Source organism: Bubalus kerabau, chromosome 18 (genome assembly GCF_029407905.1).
Source record: "Bubalus kerabau isolate K-KA32 ecotype Philippines breed swamp buffalo chromosome 18, PCC_UOA_SB_1v2, whole genome shotgun sequence".
NCBI lineage: Eukaryota > Metazoa > Chordata > Mammalia > Artiodactyla > Bovidae > Bubalus > Bubalus kerabau.
This window is the reverse complement of record NC_073641.1, coordinates 63,967,255-63,992,441: the sequence shown is the minus strand read 5'-3', so window position 1 is coordinate 63,992,441 and position 25,187 is coordinate 63,967,255. Positions and strand designations below refer to the sequence as shown.

Sequence of the window (25,187 nt, the reverse complement as noted above, 5' to 3'; positions counted from 1 at the left end):
CTGGACCCATAACTCTCAATTCTGCCTCTTTCATCACCTTTCGTGTGTGAAGGACCAAGGCAACACAGAACGAAGAAAAAAAAATGGGCTGTTTCCTTCATTCATTCTGGTTTAGCTTCCAGCTGCGACACAGCTCAGCACAGATCACTTTTCACATCACTCCTGCACTCATGAAGGTTGCGGCCCCTGAGAACCTTAGCTTCTCCATCTAGCCAGTATCTCCCCAAGACCCAGAACCAAACCCCCTCCTCCGCTTAGCACTCCCTTCTCCAACGGCACTGCTGTGTTGCCGTGTGCTTTCTCCTGCTGCCCTGATGGGACTGAAAGGTGGAAACAGGTCTGTTAGGTATGGTGTGATATGACTTCAAACCCATGTGCTTACGACTTTAGTCATTTTAATACCTGGAATATTACCTTCTCATCTGTGGTTGCTGTTAAGCTCTTAGTGGAATAGCTGCTGAGGGATCCACTGGGGGCTTATCACGAAGAACTTGTGGAGAGAAGCAAGGGGACATTTAGACTCTGACTCCAAGAGCTGGTGAGGCACATTCTGAGAGTTTCAGTCTGGACAAACCTGCCCTTGGCCGCTCTAGCTCTCTGAAGGTCTGCAGACACCTGCTCCTGCTGAGGCCAGGTTACTGGCAGTGGTGTTGGCAAGGGTGGCAGCCCCAGGAAGAGAAGGGATGCTGTTACTGCCTCGGCCACGCACTCTTGTAGGTAATGGCCCAAGCCCTGCAGTCATCCCTGGAGTGCTAATCCCGGCCTGCCTGCCTACTCAGGCGCCCTCACTCCCTAGCAACTGGCCTTAGCAACAAGGGATTTGGGTTTTGACCTGGCAGCTAGAAGTCAGATCCTGTTTGGTGAAACCAGCTCTCTTGAGAAAACAAACTCATATAAAAGGTACACTTCAACTTAATTGAGACTCTGATTTCTGTCAGGTCCCCTTGCCTAGAACAACAGTGTAATTAATCCATCATTTGTCTGCAGGATGTTATTTCTCTACTGGTTCATTAAGAGACATTATCCTCTCTGCTAATATCTTGAGAAATTATTTCAAACCCCACTGTGCACCTGTGTTAAGTAAACTATAGGCAAAGACAATTTCAGGCTCTGAGCATAATTGGCTACCACCACCACCCCCACCCCCCGTACCCACCCCAAATAAATGCAGGAGACATGGGTTTGATCCTTGGGTTAGCAACAGCCCCTGGAGAAGGAAATGGCAACCCATCCTGGTATTCTTGCTTGAAAAATTCCACGGACAGAGGAGCCTGACAGAGCTACAGTCCACAGGGTCGCAAAGAGCCAGATACGACTTTGCAGCTGAGCATGTGTGCTCCAAATAAAACAAATTCTTAGAGCTTAGCTTGTTAAAGTCACTGCCTTTCTCCATTTTCTTTATGCAGACCTCATGGTCTCTTGTCTCCACCTCCTCAAGCTCCCTCACCTGCCTCTCGGCTCCTGGTCACCTCTCCTCAGTGTTGTCCTGGAAGGGCATGAGCCACTTGCTTGGCCACCCCTCCTGTGGCCCAAGGGCCTCTCATGTCTAAGTCTTCCTCCTTTACATTAGAGTCTTCTAAACACTCCCATGGCCTCTCAGAACCCACCCACACTTCCCTCAGATCCAATGGCCACATTGTTTTTTTCCCCTACTTTCTCAATCACTTTGAGATCACCACAAGGGGCTACCTAGAAGGTTACCTGCCTTCTTTTCCTGGCTGCTTCTCAGAAGGTCACCTTTTGTATGGTTTCTGGGACAATCCCGCCCACTTCATTGATCCACTGACCATCTCTTTTCATGTTTCTCATTTTTTTTTTTTATCAGCTCCCCTCTCCTTTGACCATTTCATAGGTTCCAAATCTCCCTAAGTCTCCTTTCTTGAAATGTACTACTTCCCAAAATACCCTGCCAAAAAGCAGGCCCCAGATTTCTCTTCTCTGAAAGCAAGGCCTTTGACACGCAAAGTCTACATGACCCAATCCCAGACACTCACCCACTGCTCTCGTCACCTTCCCTCCTCCACTCTTTTCCAAGGTTCCAGCCACACTCCTTGTTAAGGCAGGGTCATGGGTTGAGTTTTGCCCTCCCAAAGATACACTGGAACCCTAAGCCCAGGTACCTTTGAAAGTTAACTCATTTTAAAAACAGGGTCTTCATGGATGTAATCAACTTAACATCAAGGTGAGATGGTTGGATGGCATCACCTACTCAATGGACAAGAGTTTGAGCAAACTCCTGGAGATAGTGAAGGACAGGGAAGCCTGGCATGCTGCGATACATGGAGTCACAAAATGCTGGATAAGACTTAGCAACTGAGCAACAAACAACTAGGATGTGCCCTAATCCAATATGACTGGTGTCCCTACAAGAGGAGAGGAGACACAGACAGAAACACAGAGACAGGAAAAGGCCACGTGGTGTCGGAGGCATAAATCACAGTAATGCAGCAAAACAGCAGGACTAAGGGCCAGCGCCGGAAGCCAGGCGGACGCAAGCAAGCGTTCATTCTGCCAGAATCGCCGAGGGAGCCTGGCCCTGCTCATACCTTGATCTTGGACTTCCAGCTCCAGAAGTGTAGAGAATCAAGCTCTGTTGTTTTAGGCCCTCCGGTGTGTGGTACTTTGTTCCAACCCTAGGGGACCAACACACTCCTGGAACACACACGATCCAGCCTGCCCAGGCCTGCTTTGTGCACAGGGTATGGAGGGATGTTTCTCCTCAGAGACTAACTCTTTCTCTTACTGCTTCCGGCTCTGTTCAAACACTGTTCTTCAGAGATGACTTTCCTGCCCACCTTACATGAAACAGCAGTTCATTCCTAATCTCTTCCCACCCCATCATCCTCTACCCTCATTTCCTGTTGTTTTATTCATGGCAGCTCCACCATCTGACAAATGATAGATCTATGTCTTTGTTTCTTGTCGCTTCCTCCTTAGTCATCTGGATCTACTTTGTTCACTACTATATCCCCAGGGCTAAGAACAGAGCCTGGAACTTCAGACCTGATCGGTGAATAGCTGTTGAATGGACATACTCATGGATTCCGCTTTTACATAATATCAATGTATTCAGCATTTGGACCTGTTTGTGTGTTCTTTTAGCTGGCATGTGCAAAGGGCTCTTTGATTCTAACTTCCCAAAGCCAGTTTTTTTTGGCTTCAACAATGGCTCTGCACAGGGTCACACACAACACAGGCTTTTGACATGTGCTAGAGACCATTACCGGAGAAGGCAATGGAACCCCACTCCAGTACTCTTGCCTGGAAAATTCCATGGATGGGGAGCCTGGTAGGCTGCAGTCCATGGGGTTGCTAAGAGTCGGACACGACTGAGTGACTTCATTTTCACTTTTTGCTTTCATGCATTGGAGAAGGAAATGGCAACCCACTCCAGTGTTCTTGCCTGGAGAATCCCAGGGACGGGGGAGCCTGGTGGGCTGCCGTCTATGGGGTTGCACAGAGTTGGACACGACTGAAGTGACTTAGCAGTAGCAGAGACCATAACGGATTTCAGCATGTGAATCGCAAACACTAAAAGCAGATACACACAGACATTCTGTCTATAACATTATGAGACTGTCAGGAGGAGATTTCCTTAATGTGTGTTTTACATGTACACCAGCAAAAACCTACAGGTCTCAACCCACTGACTCTGGCTGGCAGTGTGTGTGCATTCTCTCCACAGTGATGCAAATTCACCTTACAGTCTGGGAGACTAAGGCTCAGAGAGGTAAAGAAACTTTCCCAAAATCACAGAGCTAGAATGCGGGAGAGTAGCCAGGATTTAAAGGCAGGCAGCCTGGCTCCAGGGCCCATGCTGTCAGCTCAATGGGATGCTGTCTACTGACACTTCGAAACTAATAGAGGCTCTTTCTCAAAAACTGTGGAACTATTTATGATAATGGAAAGAGAAGAAATGATTCAAAAGTAATCACCTGAAGAGATGGATGGCACCTTCTCTTGAACTCTGTGAGGTGGAAAGAAGCAAGAATAAAATAGAAATTATGAAGCACTTTAAGTGTAGTAGACAGGAACAAGTCTGAATTTTTTTTTTTAACACATGAAAGGTTGTCAGTCAGTCAGAGTAAAATAAAATGTATGGGAGAGGGGGACAGTTGCATATTTTAAAACTCAATTTCTATGTTCTAGAACTCAATTTCTATGTTCTAGTTAATATTACTAAAGAAAACAATGATGTTGCATAAAATGAGTGTAAATGATACAAATATATTGAAACTTTATGGACATGATCACACACACACACACATACACACAAACTCCAAAGGACTAATGTCCTTAAGTCTGATTCCTACTCTATCGAGTCTAAGTTAGTAAGACTTATGCTCTATTTCCTGGCAATTTCTAAATTAAAATCAGTGTACTCATCACTGTAGGAAGTAGGAATTTTTCTGACTCCACAGGCTGGATTTGAAGCATTTTGTAAACACTCTCACAAGCTTTTCCATGGAGCTTATTAGCACATGGTATTATTATATTGCCCTGTTTACATGTTGCCCATCCATGTGGATTTATTACAAGTATGATCTGCATGTTATTAATATTTGGTTCTACTACTAACTCCAAAACAAGCTGTCAATAAACTCTTCTTTCTGCTAGAACTGAAAGTTCCATTTCTTTAAAAACACAAAGTATTTTATCAAGAGTGAGGAGGATGGTAGCTGGAAAGAGTTTTGCTGGGAGTTAATAAAATATTGAATAAAATCAATGCTGGTTTCCTAGAGAAATTGTTCTCATCTTCAATTTGCATATCTTGACTCTCGAAGATCTTCCAACACCTTGGTTACACATTTGTTGGCTGAAGACAATTTTTCATATATAAAGAGGCCTTTGGGACAAAATCTGAACTAAATCAGTGGTAGTCACCAGCCATTCATTCATTACAGAGACATGGATATAAGTCCGTCTCACATGGAACATCACATAACAAAGTCTGAGTTTTTAAAAAGGCACACTATTTAAGTGAATGGTCTTATGTTTAAGAAATACATTTTAAAATTATTTAAATGTTTAGATTTAATTGTAATAATTCAAATTTTATTAAATCTAATTTATTAATTTATAGTGAAACAAAGTATTCAGACATTTTAAAATAATCACCTCTTGTGATTTGCACATTCGAAAAATGTGCAAATACATTTTTATCTATAGACAATGGACTGCTTTGAATTCCAGCATGTAGCACCCCAAGGCACACATATGTCCCTGTCTGTGTGTGTCTGTCTAGCTGAACTCCTGCCTACTCTATTTGTAAATGAAAAGAAATGGGGGGAAACACAGGAGGGAGGAACATACATAAACCAAATCATTACAGCTCATGAAAGGTACTTGCTGTTATCCCTAAATCAATGGGATGTTCTTAATATTCTTAACTGATGAAGGTTCCCGAAAGAATGAAAAAAAAAGATTTTTGAAAAAATATAAAATAATTATCAACATTTAAGCACCTCCCAAAAGATGCTTATCATATATACACACATGAGCAGATGTTCATGTCTAAAAACTACCTACATTATCTAAAGCTCAACTTATTATGACGTTCCCAACTACTGAGGAGACAGTGTGGATGGCAGACACAGTTCAAACATAACTGACAACCATCCATACCCATCATGCCTCTTGCCCTTTAAAGCAGGAGAACCTGCCTACAGATCAGTCACTCAGCATCCATGGAAATGAGCTGCCCCAATACGCTGTGTTTGCTACAACAACTGGACCCTCTCCTTCCACTTTCTCTTTGCCCCACCCTATTTCATTCTTTTTAAAAAATATTTATTTGGCTGCACTGAGTCTCAGTTGCAGCACATGGGATCTAGTTTCCTGACCAGGGATGAAACCTAGGTCCCCTGCACTGGGAGCATGGAGTCTTAGTCTCGGGACCACCAGGGAAGGCCTCCCTCTTTCATTTTTTCAACTGCTTTTCTTCTGATCTTTTCTCAGTCTAACTTTGAACTCTTGTTTGCATGATATCCTCCTATTCCAATTTTAGGACACTTGCTGGTCTTCAAAGCATTTCCTGACTGAATGTCCTGGCCCGGGTCAGGGCACCCAGCGGACTGCAGACTCTCCCACAGTCACTGGTGCTTCCTGAGCTGACCACGCCCATTCTTTTCCCCTAAGTTCCACCTCCTTGCTGTCAGGGAACAAGCAGTCTGCCTTAAACCCAAGTTCACTGGACCAGTAGGAAAAGTTTGGGACAGTGCTTCTGTCTGCTAATTTATGAGAGTGAATTCTCAACTTTATACCTATGAGATCTGGCATCATCATGAACAAAGCTGAATTTCTTGGCTTCATTAAATGAAAACTGTACAAAGCACTGTAATAAGGAATGAGAAAGGCATGATTTATGACCCTCCACATACAGGAGATTTAATTTTGCCTTTTGCTCAATGGCCTATCCATTGTGCAGGCAAAGTCAATACCAATAATGAAATGTAGACTGAAGGGCTAAATCAATTCAATAAAATGCAATAGAAAGACTAGAGGACTGAGTAAATTTGGAAAGGCTGGTGCCTGCAAGATTAGTATTTGGACAACAGGTAATTACAAAAATCAATGCCTGTATATGAAAACATGACAGGCAGCCATCTATCATGAAGGGAGAACCACTACTAATGGTTTAGGCTTGACTTAGGACGAGACAACAAAATAGATGTGTGCAAAGTCCTGAGTGTGTACACACTGAGATGTGTACACACCTGAGTGTGTGTGTGTGTGTGTGTGCGCACATGAGCACGCACTTGTACTCCCTGGGTGACTGAAGGAGAGATGAAGGGAAACTCCATGTGGCTTCCTCTGCATTTTACTTAGGCCTCCTGCATCTGCCCAGCTCCTCTGGCTCATTTTTACTAACTCTGATCCCATTTTGTCAGGCTGTATGCTATATCACCCTTTCCTTCCTTGTCATCACAGTCTCCCAGGTACCCCAGGCACCATTATCACGAAGTCCTGGCCATGTCTGCAGTCTTTAGGAGGTGGAGCAGAGGAACAAATTCCACTTGAACCACAGCTCTAAGAGCCAGGTGTTAGGAGAATTTCAGGGCAGTAAGAGGTGATACAGGCAACCTTCAGGGCACCTACAGCAAAATTAAAACCTGATCACAGGTACACACAACCTACACATACATGTGCATGCACGCTTAGTCGTGTCCTACTCCTTGCGACTCTATGGACTGTAGCCCTCCAGGCTCATCTGTCCACGGACTCTTCCAGGCAAGAATACTAGAGTGGTTTGCGTGCCCTCCTCCAGGGGATTTTCCCAACCCAGGGATTAAACCCCCCTCTCTTGTGTCTCCTGCATGGCAGGCAGATTCTTCACCACTGCACCGAGAAGCTCAGCTGTATATACGTATGTAAGATAAAACAGTATCTTAAGTGTCTAACTGTGCTCCTGGACAAAGATGTATATGAATGAATGAATACATCATCACTTAGCAATTTGCATCCATTAAGTCATTTAGTCCCTATAAGGACTCTACAGGGGAGGGATCAGCATCTCTGTTTTAAAGATAAGAAAGGAGGCTTGAGTGGACAGTTCTGTTCAAGGAGACACAGCTGGTGAGCAGGGAAGTGATGATGGACGATGTATCTTTCTGACACTGGTGAATGTGCTGGTCACCCCCTCCTTACACCACCATTTTGTCTCCCACAGAACCCAGGGATGCTTCTAATGTGACCACACGCAAGTCCATGTTGGACACCACTGCTATGAAGTTTCAAGGCTGGTCATGGCTCACATAGACAGAGGCAATAACTTTGAACTTGCCCAGGTAACGCATCTGCATGGACCACATGATGGCCTTGTTTGATGTTCGGCCTCTGACAGCTCTGTCCCTTCTGCTCACATCCGAGCAAGCTGATGACAAAGCTCTGATGCCTCCTCCTTTGGTACCAGTAGGAAGTTCAAACCATAGAAATCCTGTCCCCAGGTAAGAACCCCATCCCAGGGCAGGCCATATCTACTGCCTAATCCCCTAGCCATCCTGTCCTGAGCTCTCCACTCAAGTTCAGTCCCATGTGGAAGCCGCTATGCTCAGCTACATAAGCCTCATTATGTGAGTGTCGGGCCTTTTCATACCCTCATGGGGTGTGTGTGCTGTCCTCAGTCTTGACATCAGAACCAAATTTGAGGACGAGTTCGTCCTTCTGCTGTGGTTGCCACAATATCTGTGAATCCACAGATGAGATGAGATTCTCTCATGGCCTCTAGAGAAACCCTCCAAGTTATAATCTTTGCAAAATGATGGCATGTGATCCCTCAATCGGAAATCTCTCCTTCATTTTAAATGGTTGTTTTGTTTTCTACTAAAGGCCAAAAATGACTAAGAGAACTGCCACTTGGGACAAGAGCCACATAATTTAATTTATCCTCAGATCATTTTAATAGCATATTTTGACATTCATATTAAAAAAAAATAAAACTAGTAAAAAAAAATCTATCTTAGATGAACAATAATTTCTTTTATCTCAGCTTTGGCACTACCGATACTTGGTACAGAATAATTCCTTGTCCAGGCTGCCCTTCCATTACAGAATGTTTTGCAAGCATTCTTTGTAATTGAACAGGACCATATGGTGCCTGCTGGGGACAGATCCTCCATTTTTTCCACCTGCTTCTTTGTAGAAAAATTTAGCCAAAGAATAAATTTAATCAGAGAAGTGAGAAAATGCAGAAAGGAAAACCGTCAAGTGAGACAAAATAGTAATAGTTTAGCCACTTAACATAGTCAAGGACCTTTAGTTCCTCCTTAAGAGCTATACATAATATTCTGAGTCACATCTTCTGCACTGTTTTGCAGATGCTAAAACCCCTGCCGGGTGGAAGGAGTTGATTGCATGATGACCAGACTGTAGCCATGACACAAGTTGCTCCATCTTACACAATTCCAAGAACTGACCTCAAGGAAACAGGAACAAACTGACCCTGGAACTGAAGATGAACTGTACTTAAAATAATCAAGATAGATGGTGCTGATCAGATCACTGCATGACCAATTTCATGATGACTGTCAGAGTGGACTATGCTGTTTCTGCATGTAACCCCCCCTCCCCAACCTGTAACCCTGGAAATCCCCCCTTTAAAGCTCTTGCTTCCTGATCAGCAGTTAGGAGTTGGGTTTTGGACATGAGTCCACCTTCTCCTAGGTTGTCAGTCTCCTGAATAAAACAACCTTTTCTTTCCTGCCAACACTTCTCTCTCGAGCACTGACTTTTCAGAGGTGAGCAGCCCAGCCTGAGTTGGGTAACACATGACTGCCACCCACTAAATGCTAATGGCACACCACAAATTTTTTCAATTCTGACAACCAAAGATGGCTCCAGATGTTGTGACGTGTCCCTTGGGAGGCAAAATTACACCTGGTTGCGAATCACTGCCTTATATCATTCCACAAAGAAATAGGACTTTTCTGATAAGAAAACGCAGAGTCAAGCCCTTTGTAGTCCCAGGGGAAGAGAAACGGGGGGCGGGGGGAGGGGGGAGATGAAAAGTTGCTGGTCTATACACATCCCAATGCAAGCAAGCACCATCTATAATAAATTGCAATTATATCTTCAAATCTCTGCTTTCCACCCTTAAACAAATTTAGTCTCATCTCCCAAATTCCTTACATGCTATGGAGATGACTCTTAACAGTTTATAAAAATCTTTTTTAAAAATTTGATTACTCAGCTGCTCATATGCAAATGCTTGTCCCTTATCTAAAAAAAACTCGGAGTTGGCTGTGCTGACCACTGTGATTTTCCAGAAATATCACATACCACAATTTGTGCACTTTGAATCATTCCAAAAATTTTGAGCATGTTAACAATTGTTTACATGATGAACACAGAGAACAGTTTCTTTAATGGAACACATATATCTGTATCATATCCACTGGTACATTTGTAAATGGTTCAGAAAGTTTGGTTATAACACAAAGCTGGTTTATTGCCTAAAATTTCCCTCTTATCAATGAGTTTTCCAGGAAGACAGATGATACCATAAACCGATGTAGCAATCTTGATGTAATTGGAGGAGAACATGAAGATGCTTTGTATTTCTTTAGAATTTAGGAGCAGAGATGACTCCAGAAATGGATTGGGAAGAGAAAAATGCAAATTACATCAAAAGTTTAGCATTTGATACTCTCATCTCTGTGGATATTAGTGTATATCCTTGGTCCTCTATTCCTTCAGTATTAAAATATTAAAAAAGAAGAATGTATATATAGGCATGCCAAACACTTAGACGAAAAGTGCTATGCTTCAGTCTTAAGTGTGGATATTAGTTTTGATAACATAACTTTAAGCTTCAAATTTTTTTTCCCCATTCAACAGTACTCTGAACACCTAAGTGATGATGAATCTGACACCAGTCATTCCTGATACCAAGTAGTGCTTACCTCGGCTTTAATTTTGTTGTCTCCAAAACAGAGGTGCTGTAAATAGGCTGCAGCATTAGACTGGACCGAAGGAAACTGATGTTGCAACATCTGTATCACTTCAGGTAGCTCCGGGTCTCTCCATCCAAATTCTCTGAACAAAAGTAAAGCAGGAGAACATGAGAGAAATCCTGCAACTGGTAGCCTGTGGTCAACTCATTACTGTGACACCTGTGAGAGTTTACATGGAAATATTTCACAACTGACTGTCCTGGTTTTCTTACTCATGCTGTTGCTTAGTCGCTAAGTTGTGTCCAGCTATGTATGAACCCCCTCCCCCCAGGACTGCAGCACACCAGGCTCTTCTGTCCTCTGCTGTCTCCCAGGGTTTGCTCACATTCATGTCCATAGCATCAGTGATGCTACCTGACCATCTCATACTCTTATATTTCTTTTTTTTTTTTTTTTTTTTAATTTTATTTTATTTTTAAACTTTACATAACTGTATTAGATTTGCCAAATATCAAAATGAATCCGCCACAGGTATACATGTGTTCCCCATCCTGAACCCTCCTCCCTCCTCCCTCCCCATTCCATCCCTCTGGGTCGTCCCAGTGCACCAGCCCCAAGCATCCAGTATCGTGCATCGAACCTGGACTGGCATCTCATTTCATACATGATATTTACATGTTTCAATGCCATTCTCCCAAATCTTCCCACCCTCTCCCTCTCCCACAGAGTCCATAAGACTGTTCTATACATCAGTGTCTCTTTTGCTGTCTCGTACACAGGGTTACTGTTACCATCTTTCTAAATTCCATATATATGCGTTAGTATATTTGAAACTGTAATCAAAAATCTTCCAGCAAACAAAAGCCCAGGTCCAGACGGCTTCACAGCTGAATTCTACCAAAAATTTAGAGAAGAGCTAACACCTATCCTGCTCAAACTCTTCCAGAAAATTGCAGAGGATGGTAAACTTCCAAACTCATTCTATGAGGCCACCATCACCCTAATACCAAAACCTGACAAAGATCCCACAAAAAAAGAAAACTACAGGCCAATATCACTGATGAACATAGATGCAAAAATCCTTAACAAAATTCTAGCAATCATACTCTTATATTTCTTACACGTGCACTGACTTAAAAAAGGATTTGAAAAGATTTCCTTGAGCAAATGGTTTGTAAGCAAATGTATCTACATATATATGTACACACACATCTGGGGCTTCCCAGGTGGTACAATGGTAAAGAATCTGCCCATCAATGCAGGAGATGAAAGAGACGTAGGTTCAAGCCCTGGGTCAGGAAGATCCCCTGGAGTAGGAAATGGCAAACTACTCAAATATTCTCGCCTGGAAAATTCCATGGACAGAGGAGGTTGGCAGGCTGCAGTCCATGGGGTTGTTAAAGAGTCAGACACAAGTAAGCATGCATGCACATATACTTATATAATCTTAAATGTATCACTGAAGTTACCATGTTTATGAAGACTGAAAAAAAAAGGGACTTAAAATGGCATGATCTTATTAATATAGACATTTTTCATTTGGACTTCAGTAGATAATTTAGAAGATCACATTTATTTTCCAAAATATTATTTCAACAGTCTTGTGCAGGTATAGCATTTAGTTAAATTATCAGATAAGAGAAAATATAACTGAATGAGTCCAACCTAAAATGTCATACCAGTTATGCCATATTTGTTATATTTACAGTTAATACTGCTATTATCATAATCTCTTTTAAAAACATACAGATTCCCTAAACAATTTTCTGAGGATAAAAGTATACTAACAAGAAGCCTCCATAAAAGGAAATTATTTATTTAAAATGTTAGGTTTATTCAAACAAATTTTATGCATGGTGCATTCTTTTTCAATGTCCTCTTGTTTATATCTGAGCTACTCCAAAAAGCTAGTTGTTTATTTAATTTTGAGAAACATGCTCCAGGATTCTTAAATCCATTATAAAACACAAGGGTGACTGTACCATTATGCGTATGAATACTCTTTCATGAAATTCACCAACTTAACCAGTTAGAGCAGCGATCCCCAACCTTTCTGGCACCAGGGATTGCTTTCATGAAAGACAGTTTTTCCATGGATCGGGAAGGGGCGGGGCAGTGGTGGGTGGATTCGGGATGATTCAAGCACATTACATTTATTTGTGCATTTATATGTATTATTACATCAGTTGCACCTCAGATCATCAGGCATTAGATCCTGGAGGTTGGGGACCCTTGTGTTAGAACATGACACTGACATGGTTGGATATAAGGATTCCATTTCTGAAGCAGTGAATCAATTTTTAACAGAGAAATAAAAAAGCAACCCATGAGGCCACAGATGAAAACCTGACCCCTTGAACCACAAAAGGCTACTATTTATCTGAAGGATAGGCTGGAAGAGACTTGAGACAGCTTGGCAGCACCCACTTGACTCCCAGAAAACAACTCAAAAGCATACATCCTACTGATGCCAGGCCAGGGCCATCATCTCAGAAGAGGAGTCCTGAAAAATGGGACAGAAATGGAGCAGACAAAGGTTAAAAGTTTCCTCATAGATTCTAACCTGTTCTCTTCATCTTTTCTTTATCACGCCTGGTAGAGGTTGTCAAGTAAACCTTGAAGCATGTTGGTGCTGTCTTACTTGCTATCGAAGACAATACGGAATAGGATTCCTTTTGAATTGGCTCAGTTCTTAAAGGACTGGATGGTGTGAGGAGCACCTTTGCTACAAAACATACTCAAATGGTTGCTGATAATGGACCAACTATTGGATCTTCTTTAGCTAGGTGATCACAGTAAAAAACAATTATGGATGAAAACATAGGAAGCTTGTTTTTCTTTTTAATTGAATTTTCTTTCACTGCATGATTCTAAACCACCACAGTGTGCAACATCCAGATAGCATAATCTTTTTTCTTATAATAGCAGCCTTTTAAAATTATATCCTTTGTTCAAGTTAAATCAAAATCTACAGAACACCTATAAATTAAAATTAGAAATGTCATGTGAATACACTGGATGACTAATATGAATTCAGGTAAGCCCATGCTATTGCAAAGTGATTAGTGAAGGATTCATTTCAGTCTATTTTACTAACCAGATGAGAATTCCTCTATTAGGCTTATATGGCATAGATAAGAAAGTCCTTGAACAAGAGTACAGGAGGAACAGTCTTAGGGCACTTGGCTTGCTTGTGTCAGTGCATACACACAGAGATGCATACCAGACTACATACATATACACAGAGATGCATACCAGACTACATACATACACACAGAGATGCATACCAGACTACATACATACACACAGAGATGCATACCAGACTACATACATACATACACACAGAGCCCAGAATCAACAGAAGAAGGAAAATTTCAAGAGTCATACAAGCCTCTTTTTCTGGAATGGTTTTGTTTCACTTAAAAGAGATTCTGCTCAGATTTTGTGTTTCCCATGGAGAGGGACTCTAGAAAAGAGGTGGACAAAATAAAATGTCTGTCTTATTTGGGCCAGAATTCAGTACAAGGCATGGATTCTTTATACGAGGTCTTTTTTTTTTTTCAACTGAAGTATAGTTTATTTACAGTGTTTTGTTATTTTCAGGTGTACAGCAAAGTGATTGATATATAATATATATATTCTTTTTCAGATTCTTTTCATTTATAGGTTATTACAAAATACTGAATATAGATCCCTGTGCTATACTTGCTCCTTGCTTGATGTCCTTCACATGAGATTTTAATCCTGAAGGACAAGCAACGTTCATAAGACAAAAGAATTCTGGTAAAAAAAAATCAGCAAAAGAACAGCACGAGGAGAGACACTGGGTCATGGAAGGCTGACAGATTCAGGGAAGGTGTGCATTCAGCCAGGATGGCTATGAGACAGGAGGCTGCAGGAAGGGGTTTACCCAGGAAGGAGGTGGTGGAAATGAAGCTGGAAAGCAAGGTTGGTGTGAGATCGCAAAGAGCTTTGCACTTCAGTACAAAATGTCTGGGCCTGGTTTGTGGTCAGAATTGTGACAAAGAAGTCTAAGGAAATTTAGATAATGTTCAGACTTACAGAACAGACATCTTAAGTAATACTGCGAGTGTGGACTAAAAGTCAGTGCCGAGGTTCCCTGTTCACGTGGTGTTATGCTTTAATCCTTAACTAGCCTTATGTAGTTTCTTTTCATTTCATGGAGGAGGAAATTAATAGACTTAGAGATGTTCATAAACTTAAGAGGTGGAGCAGAAATAAAACTCTGGCCATCTGCTTTCTGATAGATATAATCATATAACAATGACGCCTCCTGTAACTGCTGTCTTGAAATAAAGTCTAAAAGCCTAAAAAATAAATACACTTAAAACTGTGTCCCCAGGGGACATCTGACAAGGTCAGAAGACAGTTTTGGTTGTCACAACTGGAAGACGCTATTGACATCCAGGAAGCAGACCCCAGGAATCCTGCTCAACATCTTATATTGCACAGACAATTCTCTACGACAAAGAATTATCTGCCCCCAAATATCACTAGAGCCAAGACTGAGATACCCTGGTCTAAACATGTTCTGTTATTTGATAATTTTAAAAAAAAAATTATTGTAGTATAGCTGCTTTATGATGTTATGTTAGTATCTGCTATACAGCAAAGTGAATCAGCCATATGTATATACATTATCTCCTCTTTTTTGGATTTCCTTCCCATTTAGGTTACCACAAAGCACTGAACAGAGTTCCCTGGGCTATACAGTAGGTTGTCATTAGTTATCTATTCAGTTATAAAAAAGAATGAAATTGTGATATTTGCAGAGACATGGATGGGCCTTAAAGACTGTCATATAGAATGAAGTAAGTCAGAAAGAGAAAAATGAATATCATATATTAACACATATATTTGAACTCTAGAAAAATGATACAGATGAACTCATTTGAAAAGTAGAAATATTTGATCATTTTTTGTTGAGCATGTTATAAATCTCTTATTTCTTGATTACTGCAGTAGAAGAGGCACAGGATTTGGCATCCAAATAATTAGGAAAGAGTTCAGAACTTGAACATCTGGCTTTCTCCCCTCTAGATTACAAATATATATAGAAGAGTCCCTCAGTGCTTGCTGGTATTGGTTTCCATGGATCAAATACAGAGAATAACGCCGTCTATTTCACAGAACTTCTTTTTAAAAGACAGCATAAAATATGAAAGTGAAAGTGCTGGGCAAACTATTAAAAGCTAGATGTGTGTGTGCATGCTAAGTCACTTCAGTCATGTTTGACTCTGCGTGACCCTATGGATTATAGCCCACCAGGCTCCTCTGTCCATGGGATTCTCCAGGCAAGAATACGGGAGTGGGTTGCTATGCCCTCCTCCAGGGGATCTTCCTGACCCTGGCATGAAACCCACATCTCTTAAGTCTCCTGGATTGGCAGGAGGGTTCTTTTACTACTAGTACCACCTGGGAAACCCCAAAAGCTAGGTATATACTGCTGCTGCTAGCTGCTAAGTCGCTTCATTCGGTATATACTACTAATTGTTATTCTAAGACTTATAAGGGGCGCGCGCACACACACACACACACACATATTTAAACTTTATGTAATACCACTTACTTTTTAAAAAAATAAACTTTTATTGTTGTACATTATACTTATTGGAAGGAATCTAAGTGTAAGAAGAGGCACTGCTTTAGCCTGAAGTAAAAACTGTACATTAAAACATGCCATTTTGAAAAAATTTTTCCACCTAACCCCTTCAGAGGCAAAGTCTTAGCTCAAGAAGAGTTTTTTGTGCGCAGAGTTGGTTCAAATCCTGCTCCACTATGAATTCTCCTCTTCTATGTGTCTTGCTTGCTGCTGATCCACCACTGGCTGGCATAAATATCCATGGAGTTCATCTGTTACAGTGAGATAATAATTCCTACCTTAGAGTATTGTGGGATGATTAGAATTAATATATATGAACCCCTTAGAGCAATGTCTGGCACAGTGTGGGCCCTCCAGAAATGTCAGGTATTACATATAACTAGACTTCACTTTGACTTTTCACTTTCATGCATTGGAGAAGGAAATGGCAACCCACTCCAGTGTTCTCGCCTAGAGAATCCCAGGGATGGGGGAGCCTGGTGGGCTGCCGTCTATGGGGTTGCACAGAGTCAGACACGGCTGAAGTGACTTAGCAGCAGCAGCAGACGAAGAAAAGAAGAATAGGAAATAAGAACCATCTACAATTTTCTACAGAAGCCCAGCTCATATCTCGCATTTGTTACTGAGCTTCACTTTAGAAATGTTTATGGAAATGGAGAATATGTAAATGTAACCTTTTCTCCATTAAAACTTGTCACACAGACCAACAATATTGTGACTTGGTCCTCACTCTTATAAGGACTCTCTGAGTTGTTAAAATTACAAGGCACTTAGCACACAGCTAAACAGCAAACAGTCTGAACTTTGTTACCATGTTAGGCTGGCACCACAACCAAAGAGTTTATGTCCTGTCACAACATTTTTATCAAGTTTACTTCCGTGTTGAAAAGACCCCAGGACAATCAAGAGTCTTCGGGAATTCACACTGAGATTTTCAGCAACGTTTTATGTCAGAGGGACAGAGTTCAATTTGATTGCAAGGTCAATAAACTCCATGGGAAGCCAGGCTATGGATATTATTTAAATTTGTGAAAATCTCAACCATTTATAATCATCTGAACTCTAACTAAAAGTTTTAAAGACCATATTGTCTTTCCTTTACCATCCAGAGACCACAAGGTGAGACATTTTGACTTTGTCTTGTTGACAAGATAAGAGTGAGGAGGCCGCAGAGCCAGTGGTCACAAGAATAAGTTAGATGGAAAGATTTCTTTGTTTTGTTTTACAAAATGGAGGTATCTTCATGCTTGTTGATAGATAAGAACTTCAGTCAGTTCAGTTCAGTTCAGTCGCTCAGTCGTATCTGACTCTTTGCGACCCCATGAATCGCAGCACGCCAGGCCTCCCTGTCCATCACCAACTCCCAGAGTTCACTCAGACTCACATCCATCCAGTCAGTGATGCCATCCAGCCATCTCATCCTCTGTTATCCCTCTCTCCTCCTGCCCCGAATCCCACCCAGCATCAGAGTCTTTTCCAATGAGTCAACTATTCGCATGAGGTAGCCAAAGTACTGGAGTTTCAGCTTCAGCATCATTCCCTCCAAAGAAATCCCAGGGCTGGTCTCCTTCAGAATGGACTGGTTGGATCTCCTTGCAGTCCAAGGGACTCTCAAGAGTCTTCTCCAACACCACAGTTCAAAAGCATCAATTCTTCGGCGCTCAGCTTTCTTCACAGTCCAACTCTCACATCCATACATGACCACTGGAAAAACCATAGCCTTGACTAGACAGACCTTTGTTGGCAAAGTAATGTCTCTGCTTTTCAATATGCTATCTAGGTTGGTCATAACTTTTCTTCCAAGGAGTAAGCGTCTTTTAATTTCATGGCTGCAGTCACCATCTGCAGTGATTTTGGAGCCCCCAAAAATAAAGTCTGACACTGTTTCCACTGTTTCCCCATCTATTTCCCATGATGTGATGGGACCAGATGCCATGATCTTCGTCTTCTGAATGTTGAGCTCTAAGCCAACTTTTTCACTCCAACAATAAACACACAGAACCATGAATATTTTAATTTTCATCCCTGAAGAGTGTGTCACCAAACAAAAAGCTGCTCTATATGGTTAATCACTACAAAGCAGAGACATCACTTTGTCAACAAAGGTCTGTAGAATCAAAGCTATGATTTTTCCCATAGTCATGTATGGAATTGAGAATTGGACCATAAAGAAGGCTGAGCACTTTTGAAATGTGATGCTAGAGAAGACTCTTGGGAGTCCCTTGGACAGCAAGGGGATCAGACCAGTCCATCGTAAAGGAAATCAACACTGAATATTCATTGGAAGGACTGATGCTGAAGCTGATGCTCTAATACTCTGGCCACCTGATGCAAAGAGCTGACTCACTGGAAAAGACCCTGGTGCTAGGAAAGACTGAAGGCAAAAGGAGAAGGGGGCAGCAAAAGATGAGATAGTATCACAGGCTCAATGGACATGAATTTGAGCAAACTCTGGAAGATAAAGGAGGACAGAAAAGTCTGGCATGCTGCACTACATGGGGTCAGCTTATTTCAGTAAGGCCAATAGCCATCACCTCTTGCCATATTCCTGCAAGCTGCCTGGCTGCCTGCCTGACGTTGGAATTCACTCTTCCAGCCAACTGGAGAGGCCATGGGGGATGCACAGTGGACATGGCAAAACTTCCTGTCCTCAGAGAACCTTCTAATGATAACTGTGTATTAAATACTGAAAGCAAAAATATATTATTTGCCAGATAGTGACAAGTGTGCACTGGGTTGATCAATATTCCTCCAAAATTCATGTCCACTTGGAACCTCAAAATGTAAGCTTATTTGAAATAGGGTCTTTGCAGATGTAATAAAGGGTCAAAAAGAGATCTCACTTATATATGATGGGCCCTAAAGCCAATGATAGTGTCCTTATAAAAGACAGAAAAGGACATGCAGAGACAGAGAGAGGAAGGTGACGTGAAGATGGAGACAGAGACTGTAGGGATGTGGCTACAAGCGAAGGAATGACAAAGATGGCCAGAAGGAGAAGGGAGGCCAAGCTTGGTTTCTCCTTCAGAACATCTAGAAGGAACCAACCCTGCCAACACCTTGATTTCGGACTTCCAATCTCCAGAACTCTAGAAGCATAACTTCTGCTGTTTTAAGCCACCAAGTTTGTGTTACTCTATTACATTAGCCACAGGAAACTAACACAAGTGTGATGGGAAAGATGAAGCTGAGCCTGACTGCTAAGTCGCTTCAGTCGTGTCCGACTCTGTGAGACCCCATAGACGGCAGCCCACCAGGCTCCCCCGTCCCTGGGATTCTCCAGGCAAGAACACTGGAGTGGGTTGCCATTTCCTTCTCCAATGCGTCAAAGTGAAAAGTGAAAGTGAAGTTGCTCAGCCGTGTCCGACCCTCAGCAACCCCATGGACTGCAGCCTACCAGGCTCCTCCGTCCATAGGATTTTCCAGGCAAGAGTATAGGCAAAACGTGTGTGTGTGCATGCTTGTGTGTGTGTGTGTGCATGGAGGGGGTTGTTACTGCCAGCACAGTGGCTATGGAAGACCTCCCTGAGAAGGTGACCTGGGACACAGACCTACACGTGGTGCTGGGTTGAAGGCATGTTCCAGAAAGGGAGAACGGTGACAAGACCCTGAGGCAGGTGCTGGAGATAAGGCCATCGTGTGAACTGAAGCATGTCCTGGAGACTGTGATGGGACAGGCAGTGGGGCCCAGATCACAAGCCTTTGTCAGCCTCAGCAGGCTGCTGGCTTTCGCTCCAACTGATTCGGGAGCCATCTCAAAGTCATAATCTGGTTCATATTTTTAGAGGATCACTTTGTCAGTGCTTGTATGAATGTATACATCTGTCAAAGCTCATAAACAGCAGGTCTGATCTGATATTGGGTTGGGCAAACAATTCCTTTGGGTTTTTCCATAAGACAGTATGAAAAACCCAACAAAACCTTTTGACCAACCCAAAATCTTGCTAAAGCTGGGCTTACAAAGGGGATCCCTCTGTCTGTGGTGTTGAGAACAGACTCTAGGTGGGCAGGATGGAGGCAGGGGCTTCTGCAGGGATCCTGGCGGGGGTGATGGTGGCTCAGCAGAGGGTGCTGAGAAGTGGAGGGAGTTTGGATGCATCCTGAAGGCAGAGCCTGCAGTGGTCCCTGGTGGGGTATATGTGATGTGTGACAGAAAGAGACGCCCAGTGGGTCCCTCCTATAAGCCCCGTCTTCCCCCACCCACTGGTCCACATGAACAGGTGACCCCTGCTGCCTTGTATCTCAGGCCCAGTCTGGAGATAACATGGGGGACTGGAGTTTATTATTTCAGAATAAGAAGTTTCAACTGTCAAACATTCCACTGAGCTGAAGTGGAGAGAGATAAACAGTAAAATAATGAGAAAATTGGTTATTTCTGAACTATTATAGGTACTAGGTGCCTTGAGATGCCAGAGATGCTCAGAGGGCTCAAACAAAACCTTGGGCACACCAGGACCCAGAGACCCCACAGAAGCTGTGCCAGACGTGACTTTGAGTGCTTGAGTATCTCCTGCAGAGGCACAGGGCAGCAGTGGCCTTCCACAGGCGCAGGGGTTCTGGGTGCAGCAGACCTGGGTCACTCAGCATGTGGCATAAGTTCTCTTGGAGGAGGCTGCCATTAATCCCACTATAGAGCCACTGAGCAGATGACCCACAACCTGCAGAACAATTATACCAAATAAATTCTCACACTGTTAAGAAAGTTCTAGAACCCACAACAGATTTCCCAGCCTGGGGATCTGGCAAAGGGACTGAGAAACCCCAGGAAATTTTACTTTGGAGACCAGTGAGATTTGATTCCAGAACTTACACAGGACTGGGGAAACAGACTCTTGGAGGGCACAAACAAAACCTTGTGCACCAGGACCCAGGAGAAAGGAGCAGGGACCCCACAAGAGACTGACCCAGACTTGCCTGTGAGTGTCCAGAACTCTCCAGTGGAGGCGTGGGTCAACAGTGGCCTGCTACAGGGTCAGGGGCACTGAATACAACAGTGCGTGCACAAGACCTTTTGAAGGAGGTCGCCATTATCTTCATTACCTCCACCATAGTTTGGTCTCAGGTCAAACAACAGTGAGAGAACACAGCCCCACCCATCAACAGAAAATTGGATTAAAGATTTACTGAGCATGGCCCCACCCATCAGAACAACACCCAATTTCCCCCTCAGTCTGGTCTCTCCCATCAGGAAGCTTCCATAAGCCTCTCAACAGAGGGCTGACAGAATGAAAATCACAATCACAGACAACTAACCAAATTGATCACATGGACCACAGCCTTGTCTAACTCAATGAAACTATGAGACATGCTGGGTAGGGCCACCCAAGACAGACGGGTTATGGTGGAGAGTTCTGACAAAACGTGGTCCCCTGGAAAAGGCAATGGCAAACCACTTCAGTATTCTTGCCTTGAGAACTCCATTAACAGTATGAAAAGGCAAAAAGATAGGACACTGAAAGGTGAGCTCTCCAGGCTGGTAGGTGCCCAATACACTACTGGAGAAGAATGGAGAAAAAACACCAGAAAGAATGGAGATGGAGCCAAAGCGAAAACAACACCCAGTTGTGGATGTGACTGGTGGTGGAAGTAAAATCTGATGCTGTAAAGAACAATATTTCATAGGAACCTGGAATGTTAGGTCCATGAATCAAGGCAAATTGGAAGTGATCAAAAAGGAGATGGCAAGAGTGAACGTCGACATTTTAGGAATGAGTGAACTAAAATGGACTGGAATGAGTGAATTTAATTCAGATGATTATATATATTACTATGGGCAAGAATCCCTTAGAAGAAATAGAGTAGCCTTCATAGTCAATGAAAGAGTCAAAAACACAGTACTTGGGTGCAATCTCAAAAATGACAGAATGATCTCTGTTCATTTTCAAGGCAAACCACTCAATATCACAGTGATCCAAGTCTATGCCCCAACCACTAATGCTAAAGAGGCTGAATTTGAATGGTTCTATGAAGACCTAAAAGACCTTCTAGAACTAACAATCAAAAAAGATATCCTTTTCTTCATAGGTGACTGTAATGCCAAAGTAGGAAGTCAAAAGATACCTGGAGTAACAGACAAGTTTGTCCTTGGAGTACAGAATGAATCAGGGCAAAGGCTAACAGACTTTTGCCAAGAGAACATACAGGTCATACAAACACCCTCTTCCAACAACACAAGAGAAGACTCTACACATGAACATCACCAGATGGTCAATAGAGAAATCAGATTGATTATATTCTTGCAACCAAAGATGGAGAAGCTCTATATATGCAGTAAAAACAAGACTAGGAGCTGACTGTGGCTCAGATTATGAACACCTTATTGAAAAATTGAGACTGAAGTTGAAGAAAGTAGGGAAAACCACTGGAACATTCAGGTATAACCTAAATAAAATCTCTTATGATTACACAGTAGAAGGGACAAATAGATTTAAGGGATTAGATCTGATAGACAGAGTGCCTGAAGAACTATGGACAGAGGTTCATGACATTGTGTAGGAGGCAGGGATCAAGACTATCCTAAAGAAAAAGAAATGCAAAAAGGCAAAATGATTGTCTCAGGGGGTTTTACAAATAGCTGTGAAAAGAGAAGTGAAAATCAAAGGAGAAAAGGAAAGATATACCCATCTGAATGAAGAGTTCCAAAGAATAGCAAGGAAAGATGAGAAAGCCCTCTGCAGTGGTCAGTGCAAAGAAATAGAGGAAAACAAAAGAATGGGGAAGACTAGAGATCTCTTCAAGAAAATCAGAGATACCAAGGGACGATTTCATGCAAAGATGAGCACAATAAAGGACAGAAATGGTATGGACCTAACAGAAGCAGAAGATATTAAGAAGAGGTGGCAAGAACACACAGACGAATTATACAAAAAAGATCTTCATGACCCAGATAACCACAATGGTGTGATCACTCACCTAGAGCCAGACATCCTGGAATCCAAAGTCAACTGGGCCTTCAAAGTGTCACTATGAACAAACATAGTGGAGGTGATGGAATTCCAGCTGAGCTATTTCAAATCCTAAAAGATGATGCTGTGAAAGTGCTACACTCAATATGCCGGCAAATTTGGAAAACTCAGCAGTGGCCACAGGACTGGAAAAGGTCAGTTTTCATTCCAATCCCAAAGAAAGGCAATGCCAGAGAATGCTCAAACTACTGCACAATTGCACTCATCTCACATGCTAGCAAATTAATGCTCAAAATTCTCCAAGCCACACTTCAACAGTATGTGAACTGTGAACTTCTAGGTGTTCAAGTTGGTTTTAGAAAAGGCAGAGGAACAAGAGATCAAATCGTCAATATCAGCTGGATCATCGAAAAGCAAGAGAGTTCCAGAAAAACATCTATTTCTGTTTTATTGACAACACCAAAGCCTTTGACTGTGTGGATCACAACAAACTGTGGAAAATTCTGAAAGAGATGGGAATACCAGACCACCTGATCTGCCTCCTGAGAAATCTGTATGCAGGTCAAGAAGCAATAGCTAGAACTAGGGTGGAACAACAGACTGGTTCTAAATTGGGAAAGGAGTACGTCAAGGCTGTATACTGTCATCCTGCTTATTTAACTTATATGCAGAGTACATCATGAGAAATGCTGGGCTGGAGGAAGCACAAGCTGGAATCAAGATTCTTGGGAGAAACATCAATAACCTCAGATATGCAGATGACACCACCCTTACGGCAGAAAGTGAAGAACTAAAGAGCCTCTTCATGATAGTGAAAGAGGAGAGTGAAAAAGTTGGCTTAAAGCTCAACATTCAGAAAACAAAGGTCATGGCATCCGGTCCCAACAATTCATGGAAAACAGATGGGGGAACAGTAGAAACAGTGGCTGACTTTATTTTCTTGGGCTTCCAAATCACTACAGATGGTGATTGCAGCCATGAAATTAAAAGATGCTTGTGCCTTGGAAGATAAGCTATGACCAACCTAGACAGCATATTAAAAAGCAGAGACATTACTTTGCCAACAGAGGTCTATCTAGTCAAAGCTATGGTTTTTCCAGTAGTCATGTATGGATGTGAGAGTTGGACCATAAAGAAAGCTGAGCACTGAAGAATTGATGCTTTTGAGCTGTGGTGTTGGAGAAGACTCTTGACAGTCCTTTGGACTGCTAGGAGATCCAATCAATCCATCCTAAGGGAAAATAGTTCTGAATATTCATTGGAAGGACTGATGCTGAAGCTGAAACTGCAATATTTTAGCCTGCTGATGTGAAGAAGTGACTCCTTGGAAAAGACCCTGATGCTGGGAAAGATTGAAGGTGGGAGGAGAACGGGATGACAGAGGATGAGATGGTTGGATGGCATTACCAACTCAATGGACACAAGTTTGAGCAAACTCCAGGAGTTGGTGATGGACGGGGAAGCCTAGCGTGCTGCAGTCCATGGGGTTGTAAATTTTGGACACGACTGAACTGAACTGAACTGAACTGGACTTAGGTACCTTGAACAAATCTTAGTCCAGCAATGGGCTTCTAGGAGTTGAGAGGTGAAAATAATGTAAAATGATCACAGAAAATTTATGCCAATATTTACCATTTTTAATCACTTGTGTTTTAACTATTAGCGAATTTCTGCTTCTACTGAAGACTTCTAAAAGCCCATTAGATTAGAAAGAATATTATCACTTTTATGGTAATACCTATGCAATAACAATTAAGCTTTAAATAGTACTTATTTATTCATTAATACAAACATGCTTTTTCCATAAAAATATACCCCAGAATGAAAAGTTAACTTCATACATACCCACATTTAGTTGCCCTGGAAATTCTAACAGGGTGTGCTTAGTGATAATAGCTCAAGGGAAAAAAATAACAAATTAGTACCCATAAACTCCTTGCAAGCCATAATGACTTTATGGAAAATTATATTCTACAACTATGGATCCATTTTAAAATTAATAATCCGTGATGCTTAGAAAAATCATCTCTGAACCTTCAGTGTCAACAGGAGGGATGGCATTTGATACCCAAGATCTGGGTTAGGATTACATGATTCAAATAGTTTTAAGCAAGTATTTTTCTTGTCAATATCAGGAGAAGATCAGGATTTTGCCTCAGGATTAGATCAAGAAGTTGAGAAAAAGCCACAGAGGTATTGATCATCCTCGAAAGATTTTACGTATTATATGTGTGTGTGTGTGTGTGTGTGTATTAAAGGGAACTTAAT

At 42.1% G+C, this 25,187-nt stretch overlaps 1 protein-coding gene across 1 annotated transcript in view; it reads right to left on the bottom strand.

Moving 5' to 3' along the window:
• CTNND2 (catenin delta 2) overlaps positions 1–25,187 on the bottom strand; it is a 1,122,555-nt gene that overhangs the window by 282,515 nt on the left and 814,853 nt on the right. The window contains exon 10 of the mRNA XM_055555147.1: positions 10,401–10,533. Coding sequence (XP_055411122.1) covers positions 10,401–10,533 — 133 coding nt within the window. The remainder of the gene's footprint in view (positions 1–10,400; positions 10,534–25,187) is intronic.